The 22,855-nt window shown below is 42.4% G+C and overlaps 1 protein-coding gene across 6 annotated transcripts in view; it reads left to right on the top strand.

Moving 5' to 3' along the window:
- The window catches only part of RUBCN (rubicon autophagy regulator), a 54,150-nt gene that overhangs the window by 21,717 nt on the left and 9,578 nt on the right, over positions 1–22,855 (top strand). For 4 of the 6 annotated variants that reach the window (XM_089508635.1, XM_089508634.1, XM_089508637.1 and 1 more), the window contains 12 exons: positions 939–1,092; positions 1,988–2,545; positions 5,208–5,285; positions 5,955–6,070; positions 7,154–7,355; positions 9,977–10,078; positions 13,010–13,084; positions 17,030–17,090; positions 18,795–18,927; positions 21,166–21,311; positions 21,840–21,904; positions 22,578–22,816. In XM_089508635.1, coding sequence (XP_089364761.1) covers positions 939–1,092; positions 1,988–2,545; positions 5,208–5,285; positions 5,955–6,070; positions 7,154–7,355; positions 9,977–10,078; positions 13,010–13,084; positions 17,030–17,090; positions 18,795–18,927; positions 21,166–21,311; positions 21,840–21,904; positions 22,578–22,816 — 1,929 coding nt within the window. Of the gene's footprint in view, positions 1–938; positions 1,093–1,987; positions 2,546–3,593; positions 3,639–5,207; positions 5,286–5,954; positions 6,071–7,153; positions 7,356–9,976; positions 10,079–13,009; positions 13,085–17,029; positions 17,091–18,794; positions 18,928–21,165; positions 21,312–21,839; positions 21,905–22,577; positions 22,817–22,855 lie in introns of all 6 variants that reach the window. The other 2 variants (XM_089508638.1, XM_089508636.1) reach the window with 2 other exon arrangements.

The raw sequence follows: 22,855 nt of genomic DNA on the forward strand, positions 1-22,855 counted from the left end.
TTGTTGAGCACTTTCTCAGGTACATTCAGTTCACATGAGACAACTGTGTTTAATAATAATAATAATAATAATAATAATAATAATAATAATAATAATTTATTTATAGCCCACCCAATCACGAAGAATCCGGGCAGGTTACAACAATAAAATACATCAATTACAATAGAGTTAAAAATCAAACCCTAGACCTACCGCCCCCCCCCCCCCATACCCAGTACTAAAACAGAATTAAACAATAATAGTGTAAAAAAACATTAAAAGCATTAAAAGCATTTTTAAAAAAGGCAGAAACATAGGTGAGGAAGAATAGACAAATGAGGGGACAATATCTCTATATCTGGGGAGGGTAACTAAGTTGGAAAGGCCTGCTGGAAGAGATCTGTCTTGAGTGCTTTCTTAAAAGCTGTCAGAGTGGAAATGTGACGGATCTCCTCCGGCAGTCGTTCCATAGTTTAGGAGCAGTGGTAGAGAAGGCCCTCTGGGAAACTGATGTTAGCCTAGATTTTTTTTGGCTGTAGTAGATTTCTTCCAGAGGGACGGACCATAGGGAAGAAGGCGTTCCCTCAAGTACTCTGGGCCCAAGCCATGTAGGGCTTTAAAGGTAATCACCAACACCTTGTACTTTGCCCAGAAACTAATAGGCAGCCAGTGCAGGGACTTCAAGACCGGTGTTATATGGTCATTCCTAGAAGTTCCTGTGATCAATCTGGCTGTCATATTTTGTTGATGAGGCACAGCAGATATGCCAGTATCCCTCAGCCATATACCAGAATCTTTTGCAGTGCACACACCATGAATGGTCTGGAATTCCTATCTAAACAAGTTATCATGGAAAGCCTTCCCTGAATGTAGACAACTCCCTGGGTACTTTCTGTCTCTGATTCTGTACCTCTGTTTTCCTTTGTGCTATTGGCTCATTAATTCCTCCTTCCTTTCAGTTCGCCAGAAAAAGTGAGGTTTCCATGCCTATAACGAAGAGCCGAAGCCTCACGGCACTTTCTGGTTCCATATGTACCCCTCCTGCTGAATGCACAGCCCAGCGTTATTTTGGCTCCTTCTCAGGTGTTAACACAGCTGCTGCCAGTATCCAAGGTAAGCAACACAAGGTTTGTTTCTCTGTGCTTAGAGCAAAGTTTCCCTGCCTTCTGTTTTTGAACTGCTGGCTTACAGAGTTCATGTCTAAAATTATGGCTGTTGTTTGTGTCTTCCTGAGTAACACTTCAGTGGCACTGTTTCTCTAAACACTAGTTGCTGTGGAGTGGAGGGAACAAAGGAGGTTCATTGTTAACTTTTGAGCCCTCCTTGCATACTTCATGGAAGCATCTGGTTGTCCACTGTTAGAAACAGGATAGTGGGATAGATCAACTACCACTCTGATCCAGTAGTGCTTTTTTTTGTGTGAGGCAGGTCAATATTCCGTTGTGGATATTCATCTTCCTCTGGGCAGTTGGAAACCACACAGATGAAGAAAGAGCTGCCACATTAGGGTTCAGATGGCTTGTTTTCCACTGCAGTGACATTGGCAGAACTGCACACGTTTCCAAGACACACCTTGTAGACATGGAAATAAATTTAGAATATGAAAAATATCCATGTTCTTCTCTTAAATAGAAAAGGATATTTTTACCCCCTAACAATGTGAAGGTAGGCTTTAAGAGAGTCTATATATAACAGTTTGTGATCTCATTTGCTAGAATAGGAGTCTAGAAAAGCCATGTGGGAATCTGAAGGCAGCATTGAATCTAATCGTAGCATACTAAGTTGAAAATATACTTTTTACGTGGGGGGGGGGGGGGGTTGTAACCCACTTCTGCCCTGGTGGTAGCCTGAGTGTTACCCCTACAGTCTCCATCTTTCCACTACTAGATGTGAGTGTGTCGATTCCTGAGAGAACCTGCTCATGAGTTTACTATAGTTGAATTCATCTCTTGTAGGTCTTGTTAAATCTGAAGAGTCTAACTTTCTTCTTTTCCTTGCTTCTTTCCAGACAGGAGGCTATCAAGCACTTTGGTTTGCAGTAACTCCAGCCAGCCTCAGGAAAATGCCCCGTGTGCCTCGTCTCACTGGCAGCCGGAGGGCAGGTCCCCCCAACGCCTGACTGCCCCTATTCCACAGCTCACTGTCTCTTGCCCAAAAGACTCCTCCCCAACTGGTGAGATGAGTGCCAGCACCTCATCTAACCCAAATGATGACCCCTGGGCAAGGAGCCTGGATGACACAGATGGGCCGGAATACCTGGCCATTGGGAACCTGGGCCGGCAGAGTCGCTCTTATGACAGCCCAAGTGAAACCAGCACAGCCACCACCAACAGTATTGGGAGTAGCACCTCCAATCTGTTTTCATCCAGCAGCTCTCAGAAGCGGGAGTCTCCCTCCTCCTTGAGGGAGCAGGGAGCAAGTGGTGGCAGCAGCAGCTCGCGGGGAACCAGCCTCTTGCGCAGGTCCAGCTTCTCAGAGGGACAGACATTGGCTCCTAAAGGGACACTCAGGAGGAGCCACATGCGCTCCCACTCGGACACCAACGTGGCCTCTGGGAAATTGAATGGTAAGATAGGCAAAAGGGCTTCTGGATAAAGCCTTTGTAATCCCTGCTGCTCTTTAGTAGGTGCTACTGCAAACAAGAGCCAGCATGGCGATGTGGTTTGAATTTTGGACTACCACTCTGGAGACCAGTGTTCGAATCTTCACTCAGCCATGGAAACCCACTGGGTGACCTTGGACAGGTCACACTCTCAGGCTCCACGGAAGGCAAGGGCACCCCTCCTCTGAACAAACCTTGCCAAGAAAACTTTGTGATAGGTTTACCTTAGGGTCACCATAAGTCAGAAACCCCATGAAATCATAGTTAGTGGCATCAGAGCCAAAGTGGGCAAAGCTAGCCCTTTTCTCTTTATTTCTCTTTCTGCCACCACCTTTTCTTTCTCCTCCTCCTTGCTGCTTTATGGGTGGCTAGAGAAGGAACAGCTGCTTCTCACCAGGGGTCTGAACTGATTCCTTGCAAATGGTTTTGAGAATTAAACTAAGGACTGGAAGTTCAATCAATCAATTTTTATTATGGTCAGCAGCCAGCACTGAGAGCTGGCAATTACCCACCCCTACTCTAAAGCTCAATTACTAAAATTACTATAAGGAGAGACTGGGCTGCTGCCTTTGAGGCCATTACTTGTGTCAAACAAATGCCACCTACAGTGGCTGCAGGATAATATCTCCTCCTGGTCACCATGGTTCTTTACAGTATCCCTGCACGAACCTACAGGCAATACTGGAAGCATCAGCAGCCAGTACAAGTGGCACAGGAAAAGGCAGTGGAGATTGGCTGGGGAAGTGGCAGAGATCTGGATGAAGGGCTCAGTCAATCTGATGTGGGTTACATTCTCTGAAAGGAAACTGCTTAAAATGTTTGGCAGTCTCCCCCCTGAAGTGGGAATATTTCATGGTTGGGGTGGTAGCTAGCCCTTTCAGGCATTTTCAAGGGATGAGGAAAGGCACTGTCCTCAAAGGGGGGCAAGCAGGACTCCTCCTTGGTAAGTAACTCACCTCTCTTTTCTTTCTCTTAACATTCCCTTCTTTTCTGCTTTGCTGCATGTCCTTAGGAGGGCACAGAGACATCAGCATTATAATAGAAGATCCTGTAGCAGGTTTGGGACCCAGCATGTTGATAACCACCCACACCCTACACCCAACATCACTGTCTATCACAATGACTTAAAAACCTCTGTTAAAACTCTGCTGTCAACTTCAAAAAGCCTTTTCTTATGGGGAGGCTACTCCTTCAAGCTCAAGGGAGGGCTCCTTTTTAGCCTGAGGAGAAAAAGTTATGAGTTTGTTAGCTGATGGATTTAGACCGGTGTGCAAAATATTAAATACTGGCCATCCTTACCTGGATTGATCAGTGCTACACAGAAGTGTTGTCTGTGTTGGGAAAAAAATAACATGCCCTGATTTTAGTTATTGGAGTTGATACCAGCGTTTGTCTTGCTACCTTCTCTCCTCTTTGCTATTGCATGTTCTATACATTTATTCTTTCATGTGTCGTTTTCCTTCCATCTCATCCTTCATTTCCTTTTTTGTACTTCTCTTCATACCATCAATAAGTGGAATAAAGTGCAAAACCATCAGTTGTCCAGTTGCATCTTTATGGTTCTTGAAAATTGATTGTGGTGAAGTTTAAACCAATGTTTAGGTCAAGTTCTGCGAATCTTCCCCGTAGTAATTGTGTCTCAGAGTCTGCCTTACTCCCATTACTCTGCAAGGGTAGGATGAAGGCAAACTTTGTGGGATGATGGGAAGCTGCAGAATCACCACTGTGGACCAGATCCATCTAATTCAGAGTTCTAAAGAAGCTATGAAGAGAGAGCTTCAACAGGAGGTCAATACCAGAGTATGTGTATGTGGTGAATTTATAATGGTGCCACTTTATAAAGGCCAGTGGTACCTTGAACTCCTCAGTTAAACTAAGGCTAAAATTTCCATCATAGAATCATGGAGTTGGAAGAGTCCATAAGGGACATCCAGTCCAACCCCCTGCCATGCAGGAATACACAATCAAAACATCCCCAACAGATGGCCATCCAGCCTCTGTTTAAAACCCTCCAAAGAAGGAGACTCCACCACAATCTGTGAGGGAGTGTGTTCCACTGTCAAACAGCTCTTACTGTCAGGAAGTTCCCCCTAATGTTGAGGTGGAATCTCTTATCTTGTAGTTTGAATCCATTGCTCTGGGTCCTGTTCTCTGGAGCAGCAGAAAATAAGCTTGTTCCAACTTCAAAATGGTTTCAATATTCCTTCTGCTGTGAGGAGGAGTGCTTCTATTCCATTTTACAGAAATGGAATCTGGGCTTCAGTACCTTCATGGGAAGTGCCTAGTGAATTTCAATGAAATTTTGAACCTGATTTTCTGAGATTTGAGTGACATTCACTAGCACAACTTTTGCTGCTATAGCTATAGCTAGATGGGATATCACCCTTTTTAGCTTTCTGCATGATTTCCATTCCATTTCCCTGGAATTGTGCTTCGTGGCTATATCTCTGCCACTGTTCCTGCTAGACTTCCATTGGCCCAAATATTCCCATTCCCTCCTTGTTGGTTTAATCCCACCCCCCCACGGTGCATCATTTTGTTCACATCATTCAGTTCTCTTGGTTTTCCCTAGACTAGTTCTCATCATGACACCTGATGGTTTCTTTCTTTTATGTATTATGCCTAGAGTCCAGTGATGATATTTCTAGGTTCAAAGGCAGCTCAGTGCAGTGTGGTGAAGTCAGTACTCCTGGCTCTGAGTTCGGTGAGTAGGATGACATTGTTTTACTCCAGCTTCCCAGCTCTCCTTTGGAGTTGATGCTCAACATGGTAGACAAGGTTGGGTCTCCCTTATGCAGAATTCCAAAATCTGAAATATTCCAAAAAGCAAAACTTTTTTCGTGGGGGACTGGGATAGTGGCGCCTTTGCTTTCTGAAGATAGCTCACTGTTCACAAATTTTGTTTTATGTACAAAATCATTTAAAACATTGTATAAAATTACCTTCAGTCTATTTGTATAAGGTGTATATGAAACATAAATGAATTTTGTGTTGAGATTGAATCCCATCTCTAAGATATCTCATTATGTACCTGCATGCAAATACAGGTATTCTGAAATCCAAAAAATTCTAAAATCCAAAACACCTCTGATCCCAAGTATTTCGGATAAGGGAGACTCAGCCTGTTTAAGCATTTATAGACTTTCTATAAAAGAGCTTATGGATAAGAGCTATGGCATCTTTCCCAACCCATAGAGCCTGGGGCGATCTACAGAATGGCAGAGAAATATAGCACTTGTTAGACCTCCCATGTCTTTCCATAGCTTTCTTGGTTTCTGCCATCTTACTCCTGGTTATCTGAGTCCTATGAGTCCTCTTGACCAAGTTCTCAGAATCTGAAGATGAATTTTCATTTTCATTTTTTACCCACCAGATATTGGGCAACATCTACATTCCGGTGAAGGGATGTTCCGGAGGCCCTCAGAAGGCCAGTCCCTAATCAGTTATTTGTCAGAGCAAGATTTTGGCAGCTGTGCAGACTTGGAAAAGGTGAGCATTGGAAAGAGTGAAACTGGATGGTCATCTTAACATGTAGGAAGGAACCCATATAAAACGAGCATAAAGAAGGAGTCAAAAACATTTTGCTCTTCCTAGTGCTTCAATCTTAAATAAACCCTTTGGATTTCTGCAAGAAAGGTATGCCCTAACCAATTTTTTTTAACAATCCATACACCGTAAAGCCAGTTCCTGTTTTTCACTAAAATAATTCTCTATTGCATATATTCCACGTTTCCACAAGAACAATAACTTCAGGCAATTAACAATATTAAATTGCAGAATTAAAAGCCAAGTCTTGACGCAAACATAACATATAAATTAAAAGCATAAGAATAAGAGCCAGCATGCAGGTAATTAAACACCCTTCAACAGCATAGAGGCCTACTTCAGTAAAAAAAATGTCTTGACATGATAGTGGAAGAATAGAGAAAGTCAGTCTAGTATCCTGTTTTTAGGGAGAAAAGTCCCTTTCATGCCAAGGGGAAGAGTTGGAAGACAGACTACCTTACATCAGTTCCCTGGTTATATCCATCTGTCTTACCATATCCTCATCTCTAGGAGCCTTAAAGAGAAACCTGTACCTCTAAGGATCTGCATAAGGAAGAGAAAAGTTAGACACTGTGTCATTCCATTTAGCTGAAGGGCGAGTTAAATTGGTAATACCCTTAGGGTGTCAGTGGTATAAAGAAAATGGTTTGTGTAGCTTCTGTGTTTAAGGGAGCTTAGCCAAACTAATTTTTGACTACACATTGGTGGAGGTGATTGTTGATGGTGACCTCTAAATAGCAGAACATAAGCTTGTTCTGTCCTCAGCATGACATCCCTTCAGATATTTAAACATGGCTGTCATGTCACCCCTTAACCTTTCTTTTCCAGGCTAAACATACCCAACTGCTTAAGCCAATCCTCATAGCAGCTTCCAGACCTTTCACCATTTTGGTCACCCTCCTCTGGACATGCTCCAGCTTGTCAACATCTTTCTTGAATTGTGGTGACCAGAACTGTACGTAGTATTCCAGCTGAGGTCATTCTGTGCCCTGCTCAAAACTTAATATATCTTTCCTTTTCCTACAGGAAAATGCTCACTTTAGTATCTGTGAGTCACTCATTGGTGCCATTGAGCTGATGAAGTGCAACATGATGAATCGGCAATTGGAAGAGGAGGAGGAGGACAGCGACAAAGAGATCCAGGAGCTCAAACAGAAGATCCGCATCCGGAGGCAACAGATAAGGACCCGACATTTCCACCCAGCTTACCAGGAAATGGGTTCTGACAGTGAGTGATTCCTTCCATCTCTGCTTGTGTGTCAGGCAGTTAGAATTTTACCATCTTGGGAGTGAAGATGGTGTCTTTGCAGGTTTACAAGATTGTGGGCAGCTTGAGTGTATTTCCAAGACTATAGATTTAGGACAGTGATCTTGAATAAGCAGTCAGCTATTCATGTACTCTTAGGAGTGGAAATCTTTGCCCAGGAGAGGGTAGTCTGGGAAGCTGACTATATGATGCAAAGCTTAGGGACCTTTGTAAGTACTTCTGCTTCTTGTTATTTCTGAGCTGGAGGGTTTATCTTGAACTTCTGTTTCTCAGCCACAGGAACTCCTAGTTGACAATCTTTGTATTTCTGTCCAAGAGTTTATTAGAAGCTAGTGCTTTAAAAGAGAGAGAGAGAGAAAAGAAGTGAGATTGTCAAAGTGCAAAGTTCTATGACCTGTGGTTCTGTGATTCTATACCAAATTCCAATTGGGGCAGTGTCAGTCAGAGAATGTGAGGTTTGTTTACTTTTGCAATCAGAGAATGATGAAATATATGCAGAAACACCCATGCCAGGATATGAGTATTTGGGTTAGGATGCAGTTTGCTTTGAGGACTGCTCTGAGGAATACTTTCTTGGATTTCCTTCTCCTTTCATTCTATATGAAGAAGTGGCTTGAAATCCACAAAAGCTCATGCTAAAATAAACCAGTTAGTCTCAAAGGTTCTGCTAGATTCCTTGTCCTCCACCCTTTTCTTTTCCCCAGCATGGACATTCTTGTTTCCCTCATACATTTACTGGAAGTAAATAACAAAGAGGAGAGGCAGAAGGTAGCAGAGGCAAGTCAGTGAAGAGAAAGGGAGGAAGAGAGATGAAAAAATGGAAGAGGTACCCTTTTCCTGCAAGTCTTTTCTGAAACACCTATTTTCTGATAATTGATCAGGAAGGACTCAGTATGCTAAGTGGTCAGGACCCTTACACGGGTCTGTTCCAAAAATTGCAAGATTAGCTGTGCACCTTTCCTACCTATCTTCATTGTATCCAAAGTAGGCAATGTGAGTCCAAAAAGGTTTATGCTGAAATATACCAGTTAGTATCAAAGGTGCTGTTATATTTCTCTCCCCATCCCCTATTTCCTTTTTACATACCTTATTTCCCCCCGTGATATAGTTGATTGGAAAGTAATTTGTGGCCATGACAGAACCATGATAGAACCAAATGTATGGAGTTAATATGGGCTTAAAGAGAAAGCACAGCATAGTGGTTTGAATGCTGGACTATGACTCTGGAGGCCAGAGTTTGAATCCTGACTTGGCCATGGAAACCCACTGGCTGAGCCTGGGCAAGTTACATTCTCTTAGCCTCAGAGGATAGCAATGGCAAACCCCCTCTGTAGAAACTTGCCAAAAAAACACCATGATACTGTACATATATTGTACTGTCACCATACATTGGAAATGACCTGAAGGCACACAATAAAAACAAAGGGACATAGTCCATTTTAGGTCATGGTCTTAAGTGCTGCATGTAGCAGTTGGTGCTCATAGGCCTAGCATCTTAAAGATTGTCATCTTCTACAGGTAGTTGTTCACCTGCCATTCTGCTGGACTTCTGCATTAATTGCAGAAAATGCCAAATGAGATTAGAAAATCTTGTGTGAGTGATTTGGCAGTACTAGGTTACCCACTGGTTCTCTTTCTTCCTTTTACCTTGTTTCAGTCCTGAGTTGGAAACTGTTTGGAAGTGAAATAAGGTGATCAGTTCTTTGGAGAAGGTGATGCCGACGGTGATTCTTTTCTAAAGCACCATGCACAAAGTAAAAATCAGATCATCCCTCCACATAGGTTTAAAATCTACTAAATATGGCACAAATGTGGGTTTGGGGAAATGCGGGGGTGGGGAGGGGGAGAGAAGAAAAGAAACAACCTGAGGCATTGATTTTTCAAGTTAAATAGTTCTTTGAATGCCTATTTGAAAGTAAACAGGCCAGCAGGAGAAGCAGCAGCTGATATTTCAGTTGAGTTGGTGAAATGGGCTTTGCTGTCTTATCTCTTGCTCTGCAGTGATCTGGTGGAATAGGTGGTAAAAAGTTACCCAATGCCTTTGAGGGATGCAATGGCTTAGTAGTTAAGACACTGACTCTGACAATTACAAGGTTGGCAGGTGAGCAGTTTGAGACCTAAGCACTGTGAGATGGAGGGAACTCCCATCACTAGTCCCAGCTTCTGCCACCCTAGCAGTTCAAAAGCATGTAAAAGGGCAAGAAGATAAATAGATACCACTTTGGTGGGAAGGCAACAGCATTTTGTGCAGTCATACTGGGTACATGACCATGGAGTTGTCTTTCACAACGCTGACTCCCTCAGCTTAGCAACGGAGATGAGACCCCTCCCCACAGTTAGACACGACTAGACAATCTTGTCAAAGGGGAAACCTTTACCCTTTCCAACGATGCTTTCAGGTGTGTTCAAAAAAAGAAGGGAATCAGCAGAACATTTTCTGGAAAGCTATTATAAAGGTCTGCAGACTGTGCAAACTCCATCCAGTTCTGATGTTAGCTGTCTTGATTTTTTGTTCTATGATACTAGAGACGTTTTGTGTTCACATATCATTTTCTTTGTCTTCTTTGCTGTCATTCTCCCAGGCCTTTTAGTGACAGACAGCGGATCCCACTTCAGCTCCCGAGATTCAACACACCTGTCTGACTCAGGATCTGCTGAAGAGGTGGATGAATATGAGATTAAAGGTAAGATGGATTTGGAGGAATGAGTGCTATGCTTTCATATCTTTATACAGACTAATGAACCTGCCTTATACTGAGACAGCTATCTGTCTAGCCCAGTGCTTCTACTCAGATTGCCAGTTACTCTATAACATTTTTGGAAGAAGTGTTTTCGCTGTGTGAAGTTGTTTCTCATTTCATAAGATACCATGGACTCAAGCCTTTTGCAAGTGAAGCATGTAGTCTGCCATTGATCTGTGGCCCTCTTAACAGAACTATGTTCAGCTCTGAAAGTAAAAAAGAATATCTTTGCTTGCCAAAATGGATTACTCCTCTTGTATCAAAGCAACAAGTAGAACACCTACAGGGAGGTGCAGATGATGGGCCCAGAGTGAGATAGATAGATAGATAGATAGATAGATAGATAGATAGATAGATAGATAGATATATTTGAGACAATGCTCATGTAATTTAATCTATCTAGAGAATGGCCCTGAAACTTTTTGAAAAAACTGATTGCACCTTGATAACCTTAAATTTGAAGGTGTTTGTCCAAATGGAAAAAGTTTTGCCTATGATAGTTTCATTACAACATGAAATACACTGTCTAATCCCCTTTCAAGACAGGATCAGTAGAAGTATTTCTTTCTGTTTTGAAAGTAGCTGCAGCACAGATATGGATGTGAAGTGAGGATTTCAAAACAGAAAGAAATACCTCCCCTTGTTCTGTCTTGAAGGGGAATCAGACAACAATCTTGAGGGGGAGAGACGAGGCCTGGCCTGGAAAGACTAAGAGCCCTCCTCCCGACCACCATCTAGAGGGGGAGAGAGGCCTTGCAATTTTTTGTATTGTATTGCAATTTTTACTGTACACCACTATGATCATTGCGGAATAGTGGTCTATAAATAAAACTTATTATTATTATTATTATTAAGGTTCTCATTAGTGAAAGGCACAAACAGTTCTTTTTAAAGTTACAGGCCTATTCTCTAGATAAAATATTTACACACACACACACACGCACGCGCATGTGTGTGTGTGTGTGTGTGTGTGTGTACACAGATGAAATCATTTGGGGCTAGAGCCCACAGCAGATTTGTACTTGTTGAACTTATGGATATGAAGTGGGGATTCAGAATGTGCTTCACTACTGGCCCAGAGCCCAAGATAGACAAGGCAGAGAAATCAGCCCAGGAAGTTACCTTAACACTAGTATACTGAAGCCACTCTTGATCTTCCCTAATCCCCAAGACCAGTGTTTCACAGCCTTTTGTATCTGATATCCCAAAGTTATCACTCTGTCAAAGTCCCTGAGTCCCACCATGAGGGAAACATCCCCCTCGGCAATTTTCCCCAGAGGGAAGTATGTGTGTTAAAAAGAATTTTGTTGGTATAGTTATAATTTCTGGTAAATTTTAAGAACATAAAAAGTCACCATGATAGCGGTAGCAAAAATGATAATTCCATTAGTAGTTCAAAGGCTTTTAATTATAGTATAAACTATACATTTTACTACAAATGTAAAACACAAAAAAGATAAGCAAAAATTGTGGTAATATTATAGAGAATAATTTTTGTTACTATGGATAAAATTCTTATTATCGCATGTATAGTATATCAGTAGTACACGTGCTGTCGGATGAGATCCACCGTCCTCATTGTGCTTGTTTACCAGTTAAAACATCTGGAGCATCTTGTTGCCTAGAGACCATATCTCTTTTTCCTTTGCCTTTTCCCTGCTTTATTTTCACTCACACCTTGTGACAGGATTTGCCAAGAATTCAAAGAAGGCTAGCCTAGTATCAGTATATCAGGATGCCTGTGCATTGCGGAGAGTGCATCAGAACTACTTGAGAAACCTCTGGACAGAAGTGTTGTAACTTTTTAATGACACATGTTAAATCCCCCACAAAGAAGCGATTAGATTCCTGTGAAGCTCCTAAGATGTTAATGTTTCATGCCTCTCCCCAATTTCACTTGCTCTTGCCCTCTCTTTAGTGTATTCTTGTGTTCAGTCAGCCATTCAAAGAGATTACAGAAACAGATGTAAATAAGGGTATGGTTCATCTCCAGCAAAATCACAGTGGAGTGGTGTGAGAGCTTTAACATAGCTTTTAAGCAACTGTTACATTTGTATGTTCCAAGAGTAAAAGAGACCTGGAGGGAAGAATCCATGGAGGTGAGGCTATGATCAGACTACAGTATGAACCCCATATCAATGGGGTATACACTCCGGACTTCTGAAAAAATGAAACCACAGATAATAGCAAACCCAATTGAAATAAATAACTTTTAGAGGAAGTTAACCATATAGTTGTGTGGGAGTTGTGGAGATGCCTAGAGAGAACACCCCCCTAAGCATTTCAAGGTCCTCCATCACACCTCTTATTGTCAACCTCCACTGGAAGCATACTACAGAATTGTGCTAAAGGATCTAGAAAATGCCTAGACAGAACATATTTTTGGCAAGCAAAAAAGTGGGTGCCAGTCCTATGGATATGGGAGTTGTACTGTACTATGTTGGGAAGAGGGAGGGGAGGACAGAATTAGGAGCCCACAGTGAGCAAGCTCTTCTGAATCCCTTAATGCAGTGGTTTTTAACCTGTATTATTTGGAATTCCAGGATGTCTCAAAAGTTTCTGGACTTCCTCAGTGAAAGTATCTTTCTCTAGTGTTACAGATCTTCCCTGGTAATTACAAAAGGTGTATTGGTTGTATTCTATGTTTGACAGTGGGGCTGGTGCATGCCTTTGGTGTATTTACCTGAGGATATGCCCAAGAATCATCTTGGATAACTCAGGGCTGGAAAATAGAAAACCATTAGTCTGGTCTGCAGGGTCCATTGTTCTTGCCAGTGTAGAGGAAGTCCTCACCTATCCTCCATCTTGTGTTTAGAACCTGTCCTCCCCTCCTTCTGCTGACATGCAATATTTTGTCATCATCATATCATGCAGATGGTAACGATGGATCTAACCTCATTCAATTGTCCAAGAATGGCCTGTCCGTCTCAATGGCTTCCTTGTTTTCAGGTAGTAACCTCTCTCCCAAGCATCTTTGTGTACATGTCAGTCAGTCTGTGTCTAGGCACAACTAGTTGGATCCCCTTAGCATAGGCTGCATGTTAGCTGAGTGCTTCCCTGCAGTATTCACATTTCACAGTGTCTCCTTGGTTTTCCTCCCTTACGCTATGGTAATTAGAGGCAATCGTCAATCGTGCAGAGCTTCTGGGAGTTTAAATAACTTTAGGGTGGGTCACCATAAACATATCAACCAACCTTCCAAAGGGTATAATAGTACAAATGTGCAAGTCTATTTCATTCTTGTTATAAGTATTAAGGTGCACAAACTTGGGAGTGCACAGTGCAGTTTCTGTGGATGTTATGGTATTTTATTATATTACAATATTTAATGTGTGTGTGTGTCTGTATAGATAGATAGAATGATAGAGTAGAGTCAAGTTTTAGGTTGGCTTATGCTTATGCTCTCCGAAGATGGTGGCTCACCAAGTGTGGATATGAACATAAGAATTTGGCTTGCTGGATTAGGCTGAGATATAAAATGGCTGCTGTCAAAATATTGCCTTTTTCAATGACCAGTCAGCTGTCTCTGGAAGCATACAAGCAAGTTGTAGTCTAGCAATGGTGTGCACATCTGGATAAAATCTGTTCTCACATGGCATGATTGTTTGAGGAATGCATCTGAGCCTAAAGGATGCAGGGGATGGAGAGGGGAATGAACCTGTCTCTCTGAGATGAACAGAACACAAGTATTGATCTTGTTCCATAAGAATCTTGGTGTCATGTCCCTATGTCACTGACTAATAGACCCCGATATCCTTAGGCCTAGTTCTCTCTGAGGTGAAAAACCCATGCTTGGCCTACAGGAGAGAGTTGACATGCCACAATGTTCTTCCGCATCAAAAAGAACTACCATTTCCCTTGAGATACAAAATTATCATGAAATGAACATGGATAGAAACTTCTCCCAGACATAATGGTTTGTGTGTGAAAACAGGAGAGGCAGGTCTTGTAGAGAGTCAGTGTGGTGTAGAGCTTTGTGTGTTGGACTATAACTCTGGAAAGCAGGGCTCCAATCCCTATTCAGCCAGGGAAATCCTCTGGCTGACATTGGGCAAGTCACAGCCTCAGAGGAAGGCAGTGGAAAAACCCCTCTGAATAAATGTTGCCAAGAACATCCCATGATGGTTTCACCTTAGGATCGATCACCATAAGTTGGAACCAACCTAAAGGCACACAACAACAGTCCAATAGTCCAGGTGTAGCCATTGCTGGCCACATATGAAAAAACTTGTCATTAGTCCTATGAACATAGCTGTTCATAGTACTTTAAATTAATTGTGATAGGCAGAGAGCCATATCGCTAAAATTCACAAACCTACCTGAGGACCTTTGTTTTTCATGGCAACCAAGGTTGCATGCAATCTTCCACTTTTCCGTATATACTATCATAAATATAAAAGGTACAAAGGCAGCGAGATGTGGATGTGCAATGTGGAAGTATTTGAAGGGATGTCACATTGAGGATGGAGCAAGCTTGTTTGCTGCTGCTCCAGAGACTAGAACACAGAACAATGGATGCAAGCTACAGGAAAAGAGATTCCACCTCAACATTAGGAGGAACTTCCTGATAGTAAGAGCTGTTTGACAGTGGAACACACTCCCTCAGAGCGTGATGGAGTCTCCCTCCTTGGAGGTCTTTAAACAGAGGCTGGATGGCCATCTGTCAATGGGGATGCTTTGATTTTGAGTTCCTGCATGGCAGAATGGGGTTGGACTGGATGGCCCTTGCGGTCTATTCCAACTCGATGATTCAATGGTTTTGCCATTCTAGCCAGTGAGAGGCTGGCATCCAGTTTCATGCCAGAGTTCATCTTAGATTAGGCATTTGCCTTTAAATCAGATCAAACCAAACAATGTTTTAGGGAGAATATTTGTTTTGTATAGTCTGTGGAAATTTTTCCATTGTGGCTGTGAGGAGACTGGTATTAAGACTGCCAAGTTCAGATGGCTTGACTATGTAATGAAAAAAATCACACTTTTAGTTATTTTTTTCCCTTCATTTTCCCTTCATATCTGTAGCTTGTCCAGCAGGTAATGAAGGCTTGCAGAAACGGATGAGGGAGAGCGAAGGGACCATGTCCCGTCTCCTGCCAGGCAGCCTGTGCATGCTGGGGGTGGTTTATAAGTACTCAACGCGCCAGTTTTCCATGTTTTAAGTCTAGGGCACTTAACAACAAGAATGTAAACAAGTAAGATACTTAAAATAATTAAAAACGAAATATTAAATGCAAAAGTTAAAAACCAAACAGCAAGGTTTTAAAACATAAGAAAGCAGCGAGTAGAATATTCACAATAGCAACAACAGTGAGAGAATAAACCAAATAACCTTATAGGCCTAAGGTCTTCTCCCAAGAAAAACTTTCACATGGCATTAAAAAAGGCACAGTTGAGGGAGATGTACAACCCACAATCCTTGGTCCCCCGGGGCATTTCCCTTGTGACCCACCCAGTGGGCCATTCATAAATCACTTTCCTTGTAGTCCACTCAAGGCCACAAAAACAATACCTGGCAACCTGTATCGCATACTCATTAGGACTTAGCCTTGCCTAAAGTATTTTCACATGCACTGAGTGACTAGTCTTATTTACTAACTCCTCTTAACTGGCTTCTTTTGTCATATGTATGTTTGCTAGGGTTGAGTAACAATTAGTGACTACTCATCTGTGTGACTTCGTAAGCTTTGTGGCCTAATCCTGTTGTAGTCTTGCAAACTGTTTCTAGGCCTCTTATAACTGTCCCTCTCACTCAGCATCCTTACCAGTAGTGGCCAGCCATGTGCCCTGTAGAAGTTTATAGACAAAAAAATAATGTAATCTCCATCCCATATTACTAATCCAAAAGCAGTCACTTCCTTTCCCCTGAAATTGAAACAATAGACTAATAGGTCTCTGTTGCCCCATCTTCCATGTAGGTATTGGATGTCTACATATTATTAAAATGAGGTGTTTATTCTAGTGACTATTATTTTGCCAAGGCAGGATGTTTACAGTCATTCCTCCGTTTTCGTGGGGCATCCATTCTGAAACACACACCCCCCAGCCAAAGTGGAAATTTGCAAATATTCGAGCCCCATTGTCTTGAATGGTTGTATGTTCCCATGGGTGCACATGTCATTTTAACGCTCTCTGCTTGTTGGTCCACGAAGGACCGAGACCATGGAGTCGAAGTCCGCAAAAATGGAGGGACAACTGTATATCCTTCTAGAGCTGGGAAGGCACATCTTAAAACATGATAGCAAACTTCTTCATCTTTGGAGGTGGGGGTCAAGCTTCTTAAGGAACAGTGGCCAAACAGTTTAGGCAAAGAGATCCCAGCTCAAGGATCAATTAGGCAACCTCTTCTTAGGAAATAACTTACTTTCTATTTAAAAGTACTTCTGTCCAGCAGTGCCCAAGAAACAGCACTGGCCAAAAAAGAAAAAAGAAGAAAAAGAAAAAAGTGAGTGTAGAATCACTCCGACCGATAAAAAAAATCAGCCTGGAGGCCTCTGTAATTGCTTCTCACTTCTTTATGGGAAGAATGCAGGCTGCAGAAGAGAGTGTATATCTCTTATGTCCAACCTCACACATACTGGGACAGAGTGGCTCAGACAAATGAGGGGTGGGGCATAGTTCAGCTAGCCATCCTTCTTTATGCCATATATGTTAACCATAGAAACCTGGAAGCACACTCTGCAGCATTCTTTGTGAGGATGGCTCAGTGTGGATGGCACAGAAAGTGGGCACAGATTTGAGCTGGACCACTGTATGAAGAATAAAGTGCCCTGCCAAACAGCCCTGTTTGCCTATCGCTGCTGTAGAACAGATCCTTGCTAAAATAGTTAACATCTTTGTAGTATGGTCATTATTAAATGTAATTTCTTTCTTCCCTGTTCTCACCATGCTATGACCTAGATGCAGACATCAAGAGGAATTCAGCTCCCAGCAGAAAACCCTTCCATTTCTCTGGCACCACGTATGTATCCATGCTATCATGCAAAAACAGCGATGAAACTATGGCCTGTTACAGACTGCCAAAATAAAGCTGCTTCGGGTCTCTTTGGAGGTATGCTGTTTAAATGATGCATGCATCCTAAGAATCCGGAAGCTGCACCAAAGCTGCACTCCAGTGCTTAGGAATGGAGTGTGGCTTTGGTGCGACTTTCGGACTCTTAGGACCCATGCATCATTTAAATAGCATACCTCCAAAGAGACCCAAAGCAGCTTTATTTTGGCAGTCTGTAACAAGCCTAAGTGCCTGAGTCTATTGAACCTCATTGCATCCTCAGATGTAACTTACTGTTGACTCAGTTGGTTTCTGTCACTTTACAGACCCTACTCCCCTATGCTTTGGCACCAACATCCATAAGATGTATTGCTAATAGGAGAATAATTTTTGTATCCTAACTAAATCAACATACCTGTTCCCCAGTCATGGAGAAAAGTGACAGTGGGTGGGGGGGAGTATATTTATTTGGTTAGGGCCCCAGTATTATTTTCTTGTCAGTGATGCTTCTTATTGATGTCTATGCTAAAATATAGGTAAGTAGAGTCTGAAGAGTGATAAAGAAAGCAACAGAGGCACCATTGCTATACCTAAGAATGGGACAAGGTTCATTTGACTCAGGCAAAAAACTGTGACCTCTGACAACAGGGAAAGAACCAATAGTTAATCGTTATATCAGGATTGGGCAACTTTTGGGGGGGGGGGTGGGCTGAGGGAGGGCTGCATTAACTCCACAGGAGAACTTGGAGGGCTGCATCCAATCCCTGCAAAAATGCCCCTAAATGTTCCCAAACTCCCCTTAGGCTGCATGGGGAGCATTTTCAACATGTTTTTAGGTCTCCTGGGCCATTTGAGACCCAGGAGCGGCATTTTATAAAACAGGCCTCACCATGGCTCTCCAAAACATAGTGAAACCACCCCATGCCCTCAGATGGTATTTTGAGACAAAAAAGAAAGAAAAAGAAAAGAAAAGAAAATGCAGCACTCAGCAAAAGAGAAGTTTCTTGTAGTTGGAAATGAAAACAAGAGGGTTAAGTCCAAGATTTCATGGGAAAGGTGGCTTTCAGGCAGGATGTGTAGTAGGGATGGAAAGACTACTTGAAAATATTTGCAAAATGGTCAGAAACCATGTTTTTCAAGTGTTGAAAAACCCTAATGGGAAGAATCTTGGACTGATGAGAATCTCAGCAGTTTGAGACCTAATCTGCTCAGAATTCGTACATGGTGGTTCTGCACAGGAAACAGAATTTTTGGTGTGGAAAATAATATTTTAATGCAGAAATATTAATTCCTGCATAGAAAAAATGATGTTTTCTGTGCAAGAAATGCTGTAATTGAGGATTTACTTTGCACTTAATTCGAACATAGAAAACAGCATTTGCTGCAGAGGAATTAATATTTCTGCATGGAAATATTATTTTCCATGCAGAAAATGTTGTTTTCTGCACAAAACAATAGTGTGTAAACTTTGTGCAGAATAAATCCTGAACTGTGAATACTATTTGAAAACTGCATGATTTCTTGCAGCTTGAAGAAAATTGCTAAAATTACTCACTGTCACCTTTGGAAAAAAAAACACCTTAGTGGCGAATTACATCCCTAATATGCAGAGGGAAAGACAGAACTGTCTCCACTACTGTGTCTCTACTGATATCTGCCAATTTGTTGAAGCAGGTTCCACTCCTTTCTCAACTCGAACTCGGCTGAAGCTGTGGCCATGGGCCTTCTGAAGCAGTTTGAAGGGATGCAGCTGCCTGCAGCTTCGGAACTTGAATGGCTTGTGCCAGAGCATGATGCCCCGCAGAAAGTAAGCTTCTTGCAAACGGCTCCTCAGTACCACCAGCTCCCCTTCTCGGCTTTTGTTTGAGTAGGCTCTAATAGTGATTGAAAAGTGTTTGCTGTTATTGCAAACTGCAAGAAAACCACAAGATGACACCCTTTTGTGGTGTACATTGGAATGTAGTCTCCTGTTGTCATGTGGATTGATAGGGGAGGGAATGAGAGCCCCAGTGAGAAAATAGGGGCTTGCTCCATGATACAAAGGGACTTGGGTGTCTTGCAGGACTTAGCATGGAATAGAAGACATGGCTGGCTCAAAAGTCAAAGGGATACAGCAGTGTGATGGGTGTACAAGTCTAGGGAGAAAGAATATCTCCAAGGCTATATCCAGAGATCTACAGGCTTCAAATTCTAAATAATGTCAGACTGTCAGAGCAATTCAGAATGGAACAATCTCTTTGGGAGCTTAAGGAATCCTTGTTTCTTGTCTTTTAAGAGATGATGGGAATGTGATTGGCCTGTTTTTGTACCTGAGGTTAAGAGTCCGAACTTCATCCCAGCCTCTTTTCCGTAATTAACTTGGAGCATAATCTCCTGGGGAGTTCTCATGTGCAAGACCTCTTGCTGTGTGCAGGACATGCAAAGGAGCTCTGCCATGGCCTCTTCAGTAAAGTTTGTGCCTAAGACCTTTCTCCCAGATTATGCCCCAGTGCTATCTTCTGCTTAGCTACCCAGACTCCAGTGATTGCATCACCTTACCTCGTGTTGGGTTGGCTCTGTTCAGTTATCCTACTCTTGGCATTAGTTGGAGCCCCTTTTTCAAGACGTATGATTCTATCATACCACTCTGCTCCTCTGTGAGGTGGCAGTTGACCCAGGATTCCATGTAGCACCAGTAACACTGGAATAGGTATGCCCATATGCAAGATAAGGAGCAAAAGATCTTGAGAGTCACATAGAGACCAAATGTGAATCCTGAATAAATTCAGCCAGTAGCATTTGGGCAGCTTGAAATATGCCAGCTACAGTAAGGTCTCTGTGCTTTTTTCTTGTTGGCCTAGAATAGTTAATCAGGGAGAACCACTTTGATAGATCATTTGTTGATTTTCAGGGCTTACGGCTGTCTATTAAAAAGCTTTTTAAGCGACCCAAGTGGTATAAGAAAAGACAGCTTTCCAAAAAGCTCCTGCTGGTATGTCCCAAATGGGAAGTGTGCCAGAAAGTGTGTGTGTGTGTGCTTAACCAGTGTGCTAACAGCCTTGTATATAATTCCCATCTGAAATAGTAGGAGGTGAATGTGTGCGCACTCCTTGAAGAAATGTCCTTGGTTTGGAGTGCTGAATGAGCTCTTGTTGCAAAGATCAATGGGAAATCAAATTTGTAACTGGAGCTATTCACACCTGAAGTTGAAAGATAGCAAAACCAAGCAAGCTCATGGTAAATGAAGTTAATTTACAGAGTCCTGCAGATATGTGTGTGTTCTGATTTGATGCTTTGCTCTGCACTTCATGCTTACAGGAGATTTGGCTCAAATTTTATAGCTTATTTTTATGTGGGAGGTCACTGGGGAAATGCATATTCGGCATGTCTTCAGTCTTACACCTCTGACATACATGTGTTTAACAGTTCAGTAACTCAGAAATCTTAGTGTGTTTGAAAAACAAACAAAAGCACATAGCCTGTCCTGGGTGAAAGTTCAGATGCCTGGCAGAGAACAAGGCATTGTAGAAGGGCAGCAGTCATGAAAGAAACATTGAAAATAAGAAAATAAAATAGCCCTAATTGTATACCTTGATGAGATGTAAAGGCCTGCCGAAAGCTGATGTTCTGTGGTGTTGATGTGGATGCTACATTTCAGCATTGCTAAGAAGACCTAATAGCCATTATACTGAGCTAGTGCAGCATGATGCAGGACTCCTGTAAGCATGCTCCTGCATCCTGCAGCTAATTAATCCCATGTATGCTGCATTGGCTTTGCAACTACTACAGGTGTGTGGGTAAATCCAAAATGGCTTCCAGTAGCCAAGAATTCCAATATGGCCCTCTGTTAGTAAGAGACTTTGTATTCTATATGCACACTGAGATTACAGTACTTAACAGGGTGGGATATTTGAACCTTTTCCAAAAACCTGCTATAAGAGATTGCACTAGCAATTTCTGCATCTTTTTTGCAGGTCTGGGATGGAGAAAAATAGTTCTCTAGACTATGATGCTTCTCTTTTCAATGTGTGTGTCTTAGCACTGGCTCTGTCTTGTTCTTTTACAGCTGTTGCCAATTCCTGATTCTGTGCCCATCTCACCTGATGATGGGGAGCATGCAGACATCTACAAGCTCCGCATCCGGGTTCGTGGAAACTTGGAATGGGCACCACCACGGCCACAGATCATCTTCAATGTCCATTCAGCACCAACGTAAGTGAACCGGCTGTTTACAGCCTGTAGCATTCATTCTCCTTTGCTAGATGATAGTTGCTTGTTGTCAGTTTCTGCCAACAGCAACAAGTCTTGTTTTCCCATACATAAGAATTAAACATGATCTCCAAGGTGCATTTAAGGGTGAAAGGCTTATCTTATGCTGAGTTAGACCAAAGAGACAGCTAGCTGAGTATGGTTTATACCAGCCTTTCCCAGTCTGTGTCCTTTCAACTGTCTTGGACTTCAGCACCTGCAAACAATATCCATTTTAAAGCTATGCACTAGTTAGGGAAGGCTGCCGCCTAGTGACTAAAGATGGAACTGCAGGCTTCAAACATATGGACACATTAAAATTTGTTATAAAGACCAAGCAATTTTCCAAGGAGCAGAGCCATAGAGACCTCCACATTTTGGGTGTCTAGGTTTTGCGGTCTTGGAGCTGTAGCTCTGACAGACACAGGCATGCATCTCTCTCTCTCTCTCTCTCTCTCTCTCTCATTTTATCATGATTTTATATCCATGTAGGAGGAAAGTAGCAGTAGCCAAGCAGAACTACCGCTGTGCAGGTTGTGGCATCAGAACAGACCCTGGTGAGTGCTTGACTTGACACATTCTGGAGGTGCTAACTGTGCCTGAAATGTCAGCACCTTTGACTTGAACATGTATTATTATTCCAGTGCCTTCCAGTTCCTGCCATGCATGTCCATTGCTATAGTTCAGCATTTCGGGAGGCCACAGTTTGTGGAAGAGTATGTGTGTACATGTGCACACATACATTTTCTTACTGTAAGCGACTTGACTTTAAACAGAAAAGTGGAATAAAATTAATCAATTTACTCAAATATGATTCAGCTTGCAGGCAGGTAAAGACAGTATAGTTAGCCCTTCAGATCCAGATCCAACTATCCATGGCTTGAAAATACTTTAAAACATATATGTAAATTCTAAAAAGTAAACCTTAATTTTGCCAAGGAACACCATTTTACTGTAACATTCTATTTAATGAGACTTAAGCATCTATGAATTTTGGTGTCCACGGGAGTCCTGGAACCAAACCCCAGAAGATACCAAGGGCTACTGTATGCTGGTTATATATATATGCATCTGTCTGTATGGAGCTAGGCTTCTGAAGTGGACCCCATGGACATTATCACTCTTCATCTTGGAATACTCTGTAGGCAAGCCAAGCCCTGGTTCTCCAGCAAGAGGCTAAATAAGCTATATTTGTTCTCTTCTCTCTCTTCCTTCTCTTGGGGCTCTCAGATTATATCAAACGCATGCGCTACTGTGAATACCTTGGCAAATATTTCTGCCAGTGCTGCCATGAGAATGCCCAGATGGTCATCCCTAGCCGGATCCTACGCAAGTGGGATTTCAGCAAGTATTACATCAGCAATTTCTCCAAAGACCTGCTAACCAAAATCTGGAATGACCCCCTTTTCAATGTGCAGGACATCAACACTGGCCTCTACCACAAGGTCAAATTGCTCAACCAAGTCCGGGTAAGGCACTCTGCAGCCAGGCTATCCCTTGAGACAAGG

Source organism: Sceloporus occidentalis, unplaced genomic scaffold (genome assembly GCF_023333645.1).
Source record: "Sceloporus occidentalis isolate IW3139 unplaced genomic scaffold, rSceOcc1.0.p SCAF_2, whole genome shotgun sequence".
In the NCBI taxonomy this organism is placed as follows: domain Eukaryota; kingdom Metazoa; phylum Chordata; class Lepidosauria; order Squamata; family Phrynosomatidae; genus Sceloporus; species Sceloporus occidentalis.